We start from the raw sequence: 16,285 nt of genomic DNA, 5'->3' as shown, positions 1-16,285 counted from the left end.
CTTTGTATTTTAAGACTTATAAAACTCTGTACTTTCAAAGAAAGTTACTTTTGAATAAAGAGATGGTACTGGTTTCTTTTAACATAGGCTTTATTGAGACCAGTGCCATCTTATTTTGAATATTTTGTGGTATCTTTGAAATTCAGCAAGTGAGTCAAAATGTAACTAATTAGGAACCTGCAACACTTTACATATTTTTATGAGGTAGGAACTGAACAGTAATGGTTATTGTCATGTCAGATTGATTAATCCCTGAGAATGGTTCAGTTTTGTTACCGAAAGGTTAAACTTTTGTCTGTCTCTCTGTAAATAATAAATATTTTCGTCTCACTTACTTTGTTTGCATACAGTTTAATGCAGGTGTTTAAGGCTTCCTTGACAGAAGCAGCGCTGCAGAAATTGCTTGGAGCAGTGCTTTGATAGTTGGCTTTGAATGTGACCAAGTATCTTTTCCTCCACACCACAGTTACCACCCATGAATGCTCTCAAGGTGAATTCGTTATTCTAATAAAAATCAACTGTGTGTGATATAGGTGTTTTCAGATAGTCAAACTCTCTTTAAAATTGCATGTTAATTTCTCAGTTACTTTCGGGGAGAAGTTAATGAGCTTGGAAGCATTCTGCGTTGTGTGTTCAAAGCAGAGGCGGGGAGGTACTCACTTCAGAGCTTCTGTACCAATTTATAAAATCCTAGTGGACTGTACAAAAATGTGAGGTAGTTACACTGGTCTGTCCACAGGTGCTACTAGAGCGTTTGATCAAAAAACTGAACTACCATTTTTGTGTTTGAAAACAAAGACTGATTAGCTAAAATGAGTTTGAGGACTGTTCTATTGTCCTTTAGCATCATATTGGCTGCATAAAATGTGTTCTTTCCATCAGTGGGAAATGCGCTCTGGCTTTACCTCTCCCTCTTTCATGTTCTTGGTGCAATGAAGACATGTACAGCATTGCTGGTGTTATACCTTGTTTTACAGAGCTAGACTTTTTTGGGGGGGGATGACTGGTTTTTTTGGGGGGGACTTTTTTTGACTTGCTTCCCCCTCTTGTGCTCTGGCTCTGAGCTGTTACCATTTATGAAACATTGGCCATGAGGAAAGATTGTTATGGTGAAAAGAGATGTTATAATTAAGTTCTTTCTGAGCTTTCATAATGTGGATTTGAAGCCATTTGCACATAATCTGACATTAAAATATATGTTGCATCATCTTCTAAGATCGTAACATAATTTTTAAAAGTAATTTTAAAATTACTAATCTAAAAGTAGATTTGTAATATTACAATTGAAAAGACCCTTCTTCCATTTGTGATTTTTCTAAGTGCATGTCTCATACAATGCATGACACACTATAATGTAATTTTTTAAATTACCTTTGGTTGTTTCACAGTGTTCCAAAATACCATTTTGATAGTCTTGTAGTTAATTGCTACGGACTTATCAGTTATTTGACATGCTTGAAACTGAGGGAATTAAAAGACAGGCCTCATATTTTTCTTATATTAACATGCTAGCTGTATTGGTTCAGTGTAGTTTCTGTATCTGATGTGCAGATGAAGCAAGCTGTGGATGGAAGGCTATGTGGAAAAAACAGTCTTTGTAACTAAATGTCATAATGTGGTGATAAACAACTGAAATGATTCTAAACTTCAGAAAAGAGACATGATGGAAGGGTAAACTGTGCACAAACAGTGTACTCAAAGCCGTAGTAACATCCTGTCTGGAATTCATGGTGGGTGAGGGCTCTGCGACTGCTCTCTAGCTGGGAGACGAGGGTCTGGCTGCGGCTGCCTCTCCCCTTCCTTTTCTTTGGGGAAAGCATATGTGTTCATGCTGAGGTGCTGGCCCCAGCTCTCTGTCGGTCCACTACTTCTCTGCCTTGTGCTCAAGTGCAGGTAATACTGGAGCTAAGGACCTGCATCCCTCTCCTGCTAATGTCCTCCAAATGGCTTGTGGCTTGGACTACGATCTTGGGTATCATTCGGGCTGTGGTGCTGCTCTAGTAGCCAGCTGAGGGACTTGTGCTGCTGGAGTTGCCAGGAGGCAGACCTGGAGACCATAAAGGAGCTGGATGGTAAACCTTTCTAGAGAGTTACCTGCAAACGTGGGGAGGAGTGTGGAGGTGCGTGGTTCTTGTGTGGACTAGTTCAGGATGCTGGAATTGTACCGCTTTGACCCAAATAAGTTTTAGAATTGCATCTAGTTTACTTGGTGCAAATACTTAACACTTTGGAAAATTTAAACCTTACTTACATTACCTTAGTTTAAATTTGGGGTTTAAAGAGCTCTAATTATCTGTCTGCTTTAGAAATTCATAGTGATTTACTGAGATCAATTTTAAACTGATTTTAATTAAACCAAAGAACCTTTTCCATTTTTACAGGCGAAGCCTGTAACTAGCCTTTGTAAACGGTGATAAGGTATGTCCAGTCTTAGAATGACTTTTTTCTGCATGACTGATTTCTTCTGCTGAAGGCAAATTTAGGCTGTTATTTTGTATATAAACTAAAAGAACTAAATTCTAAAGAACACTTTGTTCAATTTTTGTTCCTTTACTCTAAGAGCGGTTCCTATTTGTTAGGACTTCTATTAACATTACTCCCAGTACAGCATTTCACTGTCTTTTTATAGTAGACAGGCTGATGGACTCCGTGACCTTTTTTATTTCTGTGATGCTTTTTCCTCTGACAAAAGAGAATGTAAGAGACAGCTGGGGTATTCTAATTTATGGTGATAGGAAGCAGAATACAGAAGCTTAACTGCAGTCCCATGGTGAGATGTGCCACCATTCTAGTATGTGGAAAATGTATAAATTGCTTTTGTTGAAGGTTATTTGGAGAGAGTGTAGTGAATGTTGGGAAAAGTCTCCTGGGAAGTTTCAGATCTAATGCTTAAATGTTTGTATAGGTTGTCATTGTAGTGAGGTGTGTATGAGACCTGTGTTAGGAGTTGCTGAGGTGTTTAGATTATGTGCACATCTCTCAATGTAAAAGTTGATAAAGGGTTGTCGTTAGAGATGGATATTAAATATATGGCATGCAAGGGATTTTTTTTTTTCCCTGAAACTTGTGTTTTTACAAGAGGGCTGTGTGGGTGATGAGAATATTCTCAAACACCTGAGATTCTGGCAATTGATTCTGTTTCAGTAAGTAGAGGGCAGCTAATCAAGGGCATCATTCAGCTAGTCACTAGAGTCCTTAGAAGGGTGATTCTGGCAAATAGGCCCAGTCAATATGTGTTTTTTTTTGTTGTTACAAAGTGGATGATGGTGCAGAGCTTGTATTCCCATTGATTGTGTGCAGGACAGAAAAATGGAATACCTTTTGACTAGTAGTAAATCCATAAGAAACTGAAAGTTGTCACCATGTAATCTTGTAAATCTACACATAATTTTTCTTTTTGTGTAGAAATGTACAGAAAACAAAGACAAGATATTGCATTCTGATCTCCCACTTTTAATTTTTTTTGTGTTTTTTATCTTGGTTCTTTTATTCTGTTCTACAAGCAGGAAATTTATCTTTTCATCTATGAAAGTAAGGTATATATGGGGAAATTGAACAGAGGGCCCTTTCTTAATGATGCTAATGCTACAGTAATGCAAGCATATGGTGGTATTAGTTTTCTAGGACTGATGATCCTGCATGCAAAACTTTTCCTTTAACTTCACATTTTGGACAATAGGTAGCACAGTAAATCTAAATGAAAACATAAAATATCTCATTAGGCTGACAGATAAGCAACCATGGAGTGTCAAGGGTCTTCCATCTGTTCTGGAAGCAGAATCTGAAACGCTTGCTTGTATTAATAAAGCAAGGATATGAACACAAGAAACTGGACATGAGCAACAACAGATTATGCACAAAATTTCTTCGTGAGTATGGTTCTCATCTTTTTGATGCAGATTCAGTTTGATCCTAGATGTGCTTGTAAGTCTGAAAATCACTCTGGATCAGAGAGACTGTGCTTTAGTGTGCTGCTATGTGAATTGAGAATGAGAGAGTGCAGGGCATTGCTGTGCACAGGGCAGATGATGTGGTTCATTTTGCCCAGGTTTGTGTCCTGATGGATGTGATTATGTTAGAGAGCTCACTTAAGAGCAGGTGCAAACTCTTTAGAAACTGGACCAACACACACAGTGTTCTCTGGTAACAACTTTTCTCCTCTATCTGCAATATGGTCAGTGTCTTTGTTTTGTTGAAATGGAAACCGATGTGCGGTTTGACATTCCTGAAACAATTATTTTCAGATGCTACAATATGTTAAGCCTAGAAAACTGCAGAAACACTTTAATGACTTTTTTTTTTCCTCCCCTTCCCGTTCCCTCAGATGGTCAGGAGCAGTTAATGCCCGCAGGCTCTCTTCGTAAAAAGAAACTGGCAAAAAGACCTGGATACATGAGGCCAGAAGCTCGGCGACAGATAGAGTTTCAGTCCCTGGGTACCTGCAAGCCATTCAACCCAGAAGAGCTCAAACATGGCAGGCAGAATTGTGGAGACTTTGAGAACTGCTCTCTACACAGACAATACAAAAATAACTTTGAATTTTTACGCTGTAGTTCAGTTGCAAATAGTGCTGTAGTTCCCTCTAATGGGGTAACAATGTTTGCCACTACTGGAAGTAGGCCAGGGAGCTGCAAAAATCTTTCATGTTACAGGAGTCCACAGTCAGAAAACACGGTTTATCCTGCTGCAGCAACAAGCAAAGAAGATGTTTCTGCTGTATGCTCTTTGTGGCAGAAGAGCCATGGTGGTAAAGTGAGTGATCCCCAACACAGGTATGCTTTGGATCAGACAGAAGTGAATAATAACTGTGAATATCAAAACAGAGGTGTTGTTTCTCGATCTGTTAGTACACATGATAGCTTTAGTTCAAGTTTCAGCTTCATACAGCTCTCCCTGAACTCATTCTCTGGAGTAAGCGATGCTGAAGGCAAGTCAACCATCAAGGAAGCTGAGTACGTTCTGCATCCCAGCACTGCAGGAAATCTGCAGAGGCCAGAAGAGATGGTGCAGACTCATGAGCACTCGCGAGCTTTGCATTCCTTCTCCAGGCCCAGAGAGGATTTGGAGTATGAAAATGAGACCACAGTGAATGATAAACTACAGGACTGTGAGACTGTCTCTCTCTCAGATACAGATGCAACGCTTTCATATTCTACAGATTCCTCGGATGCAGCATCTGCTGGCTCTTCTGTCACCTCAGGCTATGAGAGTAGCTTTACTGTTAGTGACCATAACTGGGATACTTTGATGAAAAAATATGAACCAGTGCTACAGGACTGTCTGCTTGGCAACCGCAGTACGTTAAAGGTTAGTTATCTCACTTCGGTTTTATTTCCTCCTCCTGGCCCCCAAATCATTTGTGTTTATAGTGCCAAAGTCAAAGCTGATGTAGGATTTGGCTTTTGTGACATTTGTTCACAGAGGTTTACAATAGCAGTCTGCATGACAAAAGTGAGAGAACCGGTTTCCTTTTCTATTTAGTTCTTCAAAAAAAAAAAAGGTGATGTTGTTGCAGTACCTGATTACTATGTTTTACTGAAACTGTGATACTCTCATTTCTAATATGTCAAACATCAGTTTCTGAATTCAACAAACACCATTTTCTTTCACTGTTTTGCCTGCAGTTTGTAGTATATGTATTACAAAATTTGGGGGTGGTAAGAACACTTTTTGGGCTGTTGAGTCTGGAATTTTTCTTTTTGGGCTGTTGAGTCTGGAATTTTTCTTTTTGGGCTGTTGAGTCTGGAATTTTTCTTTTTGGGCTGTTGAGTCTGGAATTTTTCTTTTTGGGCTGTTGAGTCTGGAATTTTTCTTTTTGCACATGTGTATGCCCACATGTATACCTACCTGTATACAGGCAGTCTCATTTACTGTGTTCTTTGTGGGAAGCCTTTAGAAGGATCAGTTATGTTTTGTTATACAGTTTTTGGGATGGCGGGGTGGGCATTGGAGGGAAACCATTCTGAACTTACCTGTGATAAGGAGCCAAATATTGGCTTTATTGTGCATGCAGGAAGCAGTAATGCAGAGATTAGTGTGGACATGATGGATTTCACAGATTTGTTCAAAATGCACTAAGTAGGCGTGGGGTATCTTTTGGGGTGTGTGTGGTTTTTTTGGTGGTCTGCTTTTTTTGTTGTTTTTTTTGGTGTCTCACTAATGCCCTGAGTTTCTGGGACACCTTTCAGAAATTCAGGTTCTTGTCACTTCTCAGCTCAGACATACCTGCTGAGATGCACTGTATTGTCTTTAGACCTAATGAAACAACCTGGTCTGGGGAGGCTCTGCACAACCCTGCTGTCTGGGTAAGACAGAAGATCGAGAAACTTTTATTCTTACTTTACTCCCCATGTCATCTGACCTGGGCTTACGATGCTCTCTAATACTTCCTTTTCTTAGAGGATGCATGAAGGACTCAAACTAGGTTATCTTATTTACTTCACACACATTGCCATGGAGCAGTTTCTTTGGCTTCATGCCTGGAATGACAATGTGCCCGTAGTCTGGGATGGTTTGGGAAATTAATTTGCTGCAAATTTGGGAATATGTAACATAATCAAAATAGGAAATTATTTTTCTGTCTTTTCAGTATACTTTATTTGATAGGCACAAAAGAAACATTGTTATCTTTAATTTCTGTATTCATTAATTCCTTGAATGGAGAATTGGGGATTTGTGCCCTCAGATGTCTTTGCCCTTGGTTAGCCAGTCGTGTATGTTTAATTTGAAGCACCTTCCTATTGTAATGATAATGAGCAAGTCTCAGACTTTTCAGAATAGAACAAAAGCAACTGTAGTCGAGAAACAATACTGAAGTTGTTAAAAATATGCTTTTTCTATACTTATTAGCAAAAAAAAAATGTGGTCATCACATCGTGCAGATACAGGACATGCCACGCTGAAAGAGCTCTTTGATCAGTTGAGCTCCAAACATCTTACCAGCTTGCAAATAGAAAGCACTTTACTCTGACAGCATCAGTCAGTTTGCTGTGGGCATGCCTGAGCTGTGGTACCCAAGCAGACTTCAAATGACCTGCCACTGTGAGTGCATGATGGGATAAACGCTGCAAACGGCAGCAAAGCTGTACTCTCGGTACAGATGGTTGTTATACATCATGTATATGAAAAAAAGTGTCATTTCAACCATTCCTACTGCAGGCTTCTTTAAAACTCTATCAAAAATATGTTGTAAAATACAGCTTCTCTCTTCAATATCTTACGCATTCCTCACCAGCCTCAGAGAAAAAAGAATGGACTTTCAGGAATAGAAAACCAAAGTGAAATAAAGCCTTGAGAGAAAGGAAAAATATACAATATTGGTTTTTTGTTTGCTTTTGTTTTTCCTCTGGGGCATCCTATAGCCTATTATTAATGAAGCATTTTTTTATTCTAGCTTTATTTTTTATAGTTCTTTTCTGACTAGTCCAATTTCACATACCATATTTAGAAGGGATACCATTAATTTAAATGTCTTGCTTAATTTGTGTGTTGATTGTGCAGTCACAATAACTGAGTGTTTCTATTAAGTTGTTGACTGGCTGTACCTATTTTTCTCTATGCAATTTAGAGTTTAAATATAGGGATTTAAATATGAAAGAGTTTCAGGGAGGAGCAAAATCTTTTGTAAATGCAGAATGTCTAAACTATGGATTTTCTTGTGTTAGAAAATGCTTTCCCAAGCGCTTTCGGGCTATGAGAATGAATATATGCTGCTGCTTTTTCCAGGCTTACCTTTTTCAGCGCTGATAGTGTCTTGTTTGGTACAGGCTGTGTATAAATTTAATAAGAAGAAAACACTTTTAAGTCTTTTAAGTGTAGCCGTTTTAGGCTGTGGCTGGCACGGCAATGAGGATAGGAGTGCCTACCTTCTAACCAAATTCTCCTAATGGTTACAACTTTTAATGGCCTTTGAATACACACCTGGCCTTCTGAATGTTTAATAAATTCAGAACTTTGGTCTAGACCCTTCATGTTAACACAGAGAAGTGGTAACTTTTGAAATAAAACTTTATTTATAGTAAGAGGCTTTTTTGTGTGTGAAAGGGCACTCTCTATGTGGTATAGGTGGTTTTGGTGTTTTGCTTTTTTTTCACCATCTAGCATTTGCAATGTGAACATTTCTGAAAATGCAAACGCCAATGTTATGTAGATGAGCCTAAATTATATTTTAATGAAACTTCATTGGCTGCGTGTGAACACAATTTTCTATGTAGCATCATGAGTATACTTGTTCCAAAATATTCATACTGTATTTCTTTTTTTACTTACAGAAGAAAATGTGGTTTGCAAATGGAAATTCTGGATTTGGTCTGTGCAAAACTCATATAGGCAAAATACAAAGGGTGAAAAATATCCTACAATCACATGATCTCTTTTGCTTTTCAAGAAATGTTGTTTGTTATTCTCTGTATGCATTTGGACTAAAGCCGTGCTTGGCTTAAGTATCTGCAGTTCAGCTGACTTCCAAATAGGTTAACACTTAACAAATGTTGGGCTTAACTCTCAAAATTGGTCCAATGCAGTAATTCATTAAATTTGTATTTTGTAGAGGTTAATAGTCTAAATATTTTTAAATGCCGCCTTCTTTGTAATGAACTTTTTTCTCTTTGCATAGATAAAATCCTTGATCTTACGGCTTCAGAGGCTTCAGGAAAAAGCAATAGAGGAAGATGACTATGATAGAGGTGAGAGTTGCTCCCCCCTACTCCCCCGCAGGATCATGCTGCCTTTTTTTTTTTTCTCCTTCTCCCTGCTTCCTCTATTAATTTTATTTTATATTTGCTACATAGCAATGGTTAGCTGTGGAAGTCTAGTTCAATGAACTGTAATGTTTATTCTGTTGTCTGGCAGGAAACAAATTAAAGAAGTAGGTCAGCAGCAGGTAGCAACAGTTTTTATCTTCTTGAGCCACATCACCATGTGGGAAAGTTGAAATCCAAATATCCTCCATCTGGATCAGCTGTTTTGAAGCAGCATGACTTTAAAAATGCAGAAATGAATGAAAGCTTTGAAAGGAGAAAGGACAGGCACTAGCTGCTGACAGAGTGTGATTTGTTGATTGCCACATTTAGTCATGACGCTACAGCAGGGCTCAGACACAGAAATGAGGTCAGTAGCTATTATAAACGTGAGTGATACTGTCCTGTGGGATTAACTTGATGTCCACTGAGTTGAATCAAAACCAGCTAGAGAATATGATGGTGATGCAGCTGCTGACGAATGTCTGTATTTGAATAGTGCTTTTCCTTTCAAATGCCTCGGCATTTCCGATAAGCTCTGTGTGTGCGCGCCTTAATAATTGGAGAATCTATTAACACGTCTCAGGTTTCTTAATGTTTCCTGTTATGGTAGTCTATGTTCAGCTACTCACACTTTGATAGTCTTGAGGTTCTAGATCAAATTCTTCCCACTAGGTCTATCTTCAGTTGGGAAGCCCTACAAACATTTCAGTAAAGTCTGCATGGGTACTTCAGAGCATAAGGCTGGAAAAAGATAGTTCCTTTCCTGCCACTTTTTTTATTCTCAGCTTTTAGGGGTGGGGGAGTGGTCAGACTTGTGGCTTGCCTTTCAAAATTTACATGTGAAGCTTTGCAGTTGCACCATGTCTCTGTTTCCCTGATCCCAAAGGTGTTCCCCAAGTTGATTAAAATGTGTTTTAATAGTATCTAGGGTGTAGGTGTGTTTTTCAAAGAGTGGTTCTGTTGGCCTTTTAAAGGCTTGCCTATGCATAGGAGTAAAGTCTGCCACTGTCACAAGTCATTCTTTTAGTGTTGCATCTCCCAATGGGGGAAGACCTTTATGTATATTAAATGCTGAGAACGTTGTAGATATTTGTGGGTTTAATCTCTGTCAAATAGACATTATTGATACGTGTGTTTTACATGTGTAACACTCATAACTCTTCAAGTGGCTGTGGGTTGAGTTCTCAGTTGGAGACTTCCTGACAGCTGTGTACTCAGTGTGCGTGGTTCCCACAGATTCCAGCTGGGATTCTCTGGGCAGTCAGCCACTCTGACAGCAGTATTTAAGTATATCAGGTATGACATCTGCATGTGATGCCTCGTAGTAATTGAGCACAGTGGAAAATGATGACTTGTCTAACCTTGCACAGAAAGCTCTTGTGTAGTTTTCCTGGGTACTAGTCTTGTATCTTCAAAACAGGACTGTCTTTCTGTTGGCCATCGTTTTATCAATTACCCTTTTTAGTTTCCACCCTAGTTATCAGGTAGATAGCACGGAGGGTGGTTTGCAGAGTCTTATATTAATTCCCCTCAGGAAAATTGTCTGGCTGAAATGTGATTCCACCAGGTATTGTGGGCGCAGCTTGCAGAGAGCAAAAGTGGCAATAGTACAATGGCGGAGTGGTACATCCACAGGTGGGACTGCTATTTTCTGTGCTAAGCCTGGCATATATAGGCAGAAAGCATTTGTCCTGATAGGGGACTAGATACTACGGTGCTTGAGACTCTTTGCCTTGGGTTCCTCCATCCCTTTGAAAACTGGAATTTCGTCTTCACAGAAGAGTTCTCAGAAAATGCCACACTCCGTGTATGCACGTGACCATGCATCCTTAATTTTATCAATTCCTGATTTTTGAGTCCTTGGCCCACTTTCTGTCATTCTGGTCTTTGTTCCTCTTCTAATACAACTGTCAGCTGTGTTTTTTCTGTGACAGCTCTTCATTATTTTTGTGATGTCTGAATTGGCTTCCTTAGTTTTTTGGAAAGACTAGCATGGAGAAGGTGCAGTGCTGAAAGAAGAATTAAGAGCTGTGACCTTCCCTTCTCCTCGTGTAGTGACAAACTTTCCACCTTTGCTTTTAGAGCTATGTCACTGCTCCTGGTGGAGAACAAAGTCTTGCCTGGTGGTTTAGCCTCAGATGGCAACAAAAAACCTTCCAAACACAGGAAGAATCGTAAGAAAAGGCAAGACTCTTGGGTTGAGACAAAGGCAGTTTAACAGAACAGCAAAGGGAACAGGCAAACAACAACAATAACAACACGGATAGGGGAATATACAAACGCGATTACGGAACCGCCGCTCCCCCCGCCGCTCGCCGCTCGCCGGCCGGACCCGGGCCGCCCCAGCCCGCTTTTAAGCAGCAACTTCCTGCCCCCTCCCCCGGCAGCTCAGGGTGGGCGTGGCTCACATGGCATGGAATACCAGGAAAAGTTAACCCTATCCCCACCGGAACCAGGACATTATCCACCCCTTATTCCATACCATCTATGCCATGCCCAGCAGGTTCCAATGAATTGCCACCACTTTCCCCTGTTATATATATATATATACACACATATAATACCCTTAGTTTATGGGTCATCCCTCCAAAGTGTCCGTTGAGTTCTTTTAATCCACGGCTTTGGGCTCCATCTGTTAGAACAGTCTCTCAGGGCAGGTGAGATGCTGGGTGGTGCTGGTCTGTTGCATGCTGTATTTTTCGGAGCTTGTGACTGGTGCACCTGGTGTGGCTCATGCACGCAGTCTGTAGGCTGAAGATGTAGATCTTGAGGAAACTGCTATAACAGCACACAATCTGATTCATTGGCTATTCTCGCCCAAAATCAGATCTCCATGAGGTACACATCGGACTTCCCCATCCTTCCGCATCACCCACCAAGTGCACCCAGGTCCTTGGGCAAAAGCAATCCCACGGATGGGTTTGCCTTTGCCTGAGGCAGGACTAACCCAGACTGTCTTCCCTAGCATATTCTTCATGTGCACTACGGGGACTTTATCCCCTTCTACAGTACGTGGAAGTTTTGATTGGGCAGGGCCAGCCCGATTGTTAGATCCCCTGGTGTTAACTAGCCAGGTAGCTTTTGCTAAATGCGTATCCCAGTGTTTGAAAGTCCCACCACCCATTGCTCTCAGTGTAGTTTTTAACAGTCCATTGTATCGTTCTATCTTCCCAGAGGCTGGGGCGTGATAGGGGATGTGATACACCCACTCGATACCATGCTCTTTGGCCCAGGTGTCTATGAGGCTGTTTCGGAAATGAGTCCCATTGTCCGACTCAATTCTCTCTGGGGTACCATGTCGCCACAGGACTTGCTTTTCAAGGCCCAGGATAGTGTTCCGGGCAGTGGCATGGGGCACAGGGTATGTTTCCAGCCATCCAGTGGTTGCTTCCACCATTGTGAGCACATAGCGCTTGCCTTGACGGGTTTGTGGCAGCGTGATATAATCAATCTGCCAGGCCTCCCCATATTTGTATTTCAGCCATCGCCCTCCATACCAAAGAGGCTTCAAACGCTTGGCTTGTTTGATCGCAGCGCATGTCTCACATTCATGGATGACCTGTGCAATAGTGTCCATGGTCAAGTCCACCCCTCGGTCACGAGCCCATCTATATGTCGCATCTCTCCCTTGATGGCCTGAGGAGTCATGGGCCCACCGAGCTATGAATAGTTCACCCTTATGTTGCCAGTCCAGATCCACCTGAGCCACTTCAATCCTAGCGGCCCGATCCACCTGCTGGTTGTTCTGATGTTCCTCCGTGGCCCGATTCTTTGGTACGTGGGCATCTACATGGCGTACTTTCACAACCAGATTCTCTATCCGGGCAGCAATATCTTGCCATAGGTCAGCAGCCCAGATGGGTTTGCCTCTGCGCTGCCAGTTGCCCTGCTTCCACTGCTGTAACCATCCCCACAGAGCATTTGCCACCATCCATGAGTCAGTGTAAAGATAAAGTACTGGCCATTTTTCTCGCTCAGCAATGTCCAAAGCCAGCTGAATAGCCTTCACCTCTGCAAACTGGCTCGATTCACCCTGTCCCTCACTGGCTTCTGCAACCCGTCGTGTAGGACTCCACACAGCAGCCTTCCACTTTCGATGCTTTCCCACAATACGGCAGGACCCATCAGTGAACAGGGCATATTTCTTCTCATTTTCTGGCAGTTTATTATATGGTGGGGCCTCTTCTGCACGCGTCACCTCCTCCTCTGGTGACATTCCGAAATCCTTGCCTTCTGGCCAGTCCATGATCACTTCCAGAATTCCCGGGCGACTGGGGTTTCCCATTCGAGTTCGCTGCGTGATCAGTGCAATCCACTTACTCCATGTAGCATCGGTTGCATGATGTGTGGTGGGGACCCTTTCTTTGAACATCCAACCCAGCACCGGCAGTCGAGGTGCTAAGAGGAGCTGTGCTTCTGTACCAACCACTTCCGAAGCAGCTCGAACCCCTTCATATGCTGCCAATATCTCTTTTTCTGTTGGAGTGTAGCGGGCTTCGGATCCTCTGTATCCACGACTCCAAAACCCTAGGGGTCGACCTCGAGTCTCCCCTGGTGCTTTCTGCCAGAGGCTCCAGGTAGGGCCGTTCTCCCCGGCTGCGGTGTAGAGCACATTTTTAACATCTTGTCCTGCCCGGACTGGCCCCAGGGCCACTGCATGGACTATTTCCTGTTTGATTTGTTCAAAAGCTTGTCGTTGCTCAGGACCCCATTTAAAATCATTCTTCTTCCGGGTTACTTGATACAGAGGGCTTACAATTTGACTGTAATCTGGGATATGCATTCTCCAAAAACCCACAATACCTAAGAAAGCCTGTGTTTCCTTTTTACTAGTTGGTGGAGACATAGCTGCTATTTTGTTGATCACATCCATTGGAATCTGACGGCGTCCATCTTGCCATTTTATTCCTAAAAACTGGATCTCCTGCGCAGGTCCCTTGACCTTACTTCGCTTTATAGCAAAACCAGCGTTCAGAAGGATTTGGACTATTTTACTCCCTTTCTCAAAAACTTCTTCTGCTGTGTTTCCCCATACAATGATGTCATCAATGTACTGCAGATGTTCTGGAGCTTCACCCTGTTCCAGTGCAGTCTGGATCAGTCCATGGCAAATGGTGGGGCTGTGTTTCCACCCCTGGGGCAGTCGATTCCAGGTGTATTGGATGCCCCTCCAAGTGAAAGCAAACTGTGGCCTGCACTCTGCTGCCAAAGGGATTGAGAAAAATGCATTCGCTATATCAATCGTGGCATACCACTTGGCTGCCTTGGACTCCAGTTCGTACTGGAGTTCTAGCATGTCCGGCACAGCAGCACTCAGCGGTGGCGTGACTTCATTCAGACCACGATAGTCTACAGTTAGCCTCCACTCTCCATTAGATTTTCGCACCGGCCATATGGGACTGTTAAAGGGTGAGCGAGTCTTGCTGATCACTCCTTGAACCTCTAGTTGACGAATCAGCTCATGGATGGGAATCAGAGAGTCTCGGTTAGTGCGATACTGCCGCCGATGCACCGTTGTGGTAGCAATCGGCACCTGTTGTTCTTTGACCCTCAACAACCCCACAACAGAAGAATCCTCTGAGAGACCAGGCAAGGCAGACAACTGTTTAACTTCCTCTGTCTCCAAAGCAGCTATGCCAAAGGCCCAGCGGTACCCTTTTGGGTCCTTAAAATACCCTCTCCTGAGGTAATCTATACCAAGGATGCATGGAGCCTCTGGGCCAGTCACAATGGGATGCTTTTGCCACTCATTCCCAGTTAGGCTCACTTCTGCCTCCAGTACAGTCAACTCTTGGGATCCCCCTGTCACCCCAGAAATACAAATGGGTTCTGCCCCTCTATAGCTTGATGGTATTAAAGTACACTGCGCACCCGTGTCCACTAGAGCCTTATACTCCTGTGGGTCTGATGTGCCAGGCCATCGAATCCACACCGTCCAATAAACCCGGTTATCCCTTTCCTCCACCTGGCCGGAGGCAGGGCCCCCCTAATACTGGTCATAGTATCCATTACTCACTTCTTGCATAAATGACTTGGAAGTTCCTTCAAGAGGATCAGAAGCAAGATCAAGCCTTCTGCTTTGTCTGGGGAACGGCCCACTGGAAACTGGGGCGGCACTTTTCCTGGAGGGATCCCCTTTTGTGGTTGTCCTTCCTTGCAACTCCTGTACCCGTGTCCGCAGGATCGAAGTAGGTTGTCCGTCCCACTTCCTCATATCCTCTCCGTGGTCCCGCAGGTAGAACCACAGGGTGCCTCGTGGTGTGTACCCTCTGTACTCTCTCTCTTGAGTGGGGAAATGCCTGCTTCTAATAGCTGAGATGCTGGCCCGTGCAGGTGGGGAGTAGGACATATTCTCTTCAAGTTGCTGGACCTTCCGCGACAGTTTCTCCACAGCTGAGACAAGGGGGGAAGAGAGACTTTCTTCATATCGCCGGAGCCGGCCAGCTACCTCATCCACCGTTGGTCCCTCTTCACCTTTCCATTCCATTACTGCCAGGGAGTTGGCATATGACGATGGTGCGCTCCGTACAAACTTCCGCCACATGGGCCTTGTGCATCGCACCTCATCAGGGTCTGTGGGTAAGTCTGCATTGTCCAAGTCATAATAAATCATCTCCCGCACGGCTAATTCTCTCAGGTACTGGATACCTCTTTCCATGGTAGTCCACTTGCTTGGCTGACATACAACATCCTCGCTGAAGGGGTACCTCTCCCTCACGCCTAACAGGAGTCGTTTCCAGAGGCTGAGGGCTTGGGTCTTTTTCCCGATCGCCTTGTCAATGCCGCCTTCCCTAGACAGGGATCCCAGCTGCCTGGCCTCCCTACCCTCTAATTCCAGGCTACTGGCCCCATTATCCCAGCACCGGAGCAGCCAGGTGACAATGTGCTCGCCTGAAAGTCGGCTAAAATCTTTTCGCATATCCCGCAGCTCACTCAAGGATAGGGATCGAGTAATTATCTCTGGTTCTGCCTCTTCCTCCTGCTCTCGTGATGGCCCTGGTTCATCATCATCTCTTACTAAGCGAACTGATTTCTTTGTGTACTTCTTCTTCTGTATGGGGGCAACTGATACTGGCATGGGTTGGTTCCCTGGTTCAGTGGCAGTGGCTACCACGGGGGTTGCAGTAGCCGCAGTGTCTGTCGCAAGGATTGCAGTAGCCGCAGGGGCCGCCGCAGGGGCTGCAGCAGCCACAGGGGCCGCCGCAGGGGCTGCCGCAGGGGCTGCAGCAGCCACAGGGGCCGCCGCAGGGGCTGCAGCAGGGGCTGCAGCAGCCGCAGGGGCCGCCGCAGGTCTGGTTTCCATCTCTTCCCCTTGAGGGTGCTGCATAATTCTGAGCAGTGCCTGGTAGATACTGGCCAGGGCCCAGCACAGCGCGGTGAGTTGTGCCTCTCTAGAATAGCCACAGCATTTTCCCTTCAAATATTCTACCACTTTATCAGGGTCCTGTAATTGTTCAGGGGTGAAGTCCCAGACCATTGGAGGTGAGTAGTTCTCTAGGTACCTGCCCATGCTCTCCCACATGCCATGCCACCCCTGACTATCC

General features: G+C 43.6%; 1 protein-coding gene across 10 annotated transcripts in view; it reads left to right on the top strand.

The window, feature by feature from the left end:
- DISC1 (DISC1 scaffold protein) overlaps nucleotides 1–16,285 on the top strand; it is a 215,866-nt gene that overhangs the window by 15,711 nt on the left and 183,870 nt on the right. For 8 of the 10 annotated variants that reach the window (XR_008465229.1, XM_054194043.1, XM_054194040.1 and 5 more), the window contains exons 2-3: nucleotides 4,325–5,307; nucleotides 8,615–8,684. Coding sequence is in view for 9 of the 10 variants with exons in the window: in XM_054194040.1 (XP_054050015.1) it covers nucleotides 4,325–5,307; nucleotides 8,615–8,684 (1,053 nt within the window). In the remaining variant the exon portion in view is untranslated. Of the gene's footprint in view, nucleotides 1–1,268; nucleotides 3,870–3,907; nucleotides 5,308–8,614; nucleotides 8,685–16,285 lie in introns of those variants that run through there. The other 2 variants (XM_054194041.1, XM_054194039.1) reach the window with 2 other exon arrangements.

The sequence above is a fragment of the Rissa tridactyla genome, chromosome 3, assembly GCF_028500815.1.
Source record: "Rissa tridactyla isolate bRisTri1 chromosome 3, bRisTri1.patW.cur.20221130, whole genome shotgun sequence".
In the NCBI taxonomy this organism is placed as follows: Eukaryota; Metazoa; Chordata; class Aves; order Charadriiformes; family Laridae; genus Rissa; species Rissa tridactyla.
This window is presented reverse-complemented; position numbering and strand designations above follow the sequence as displayed.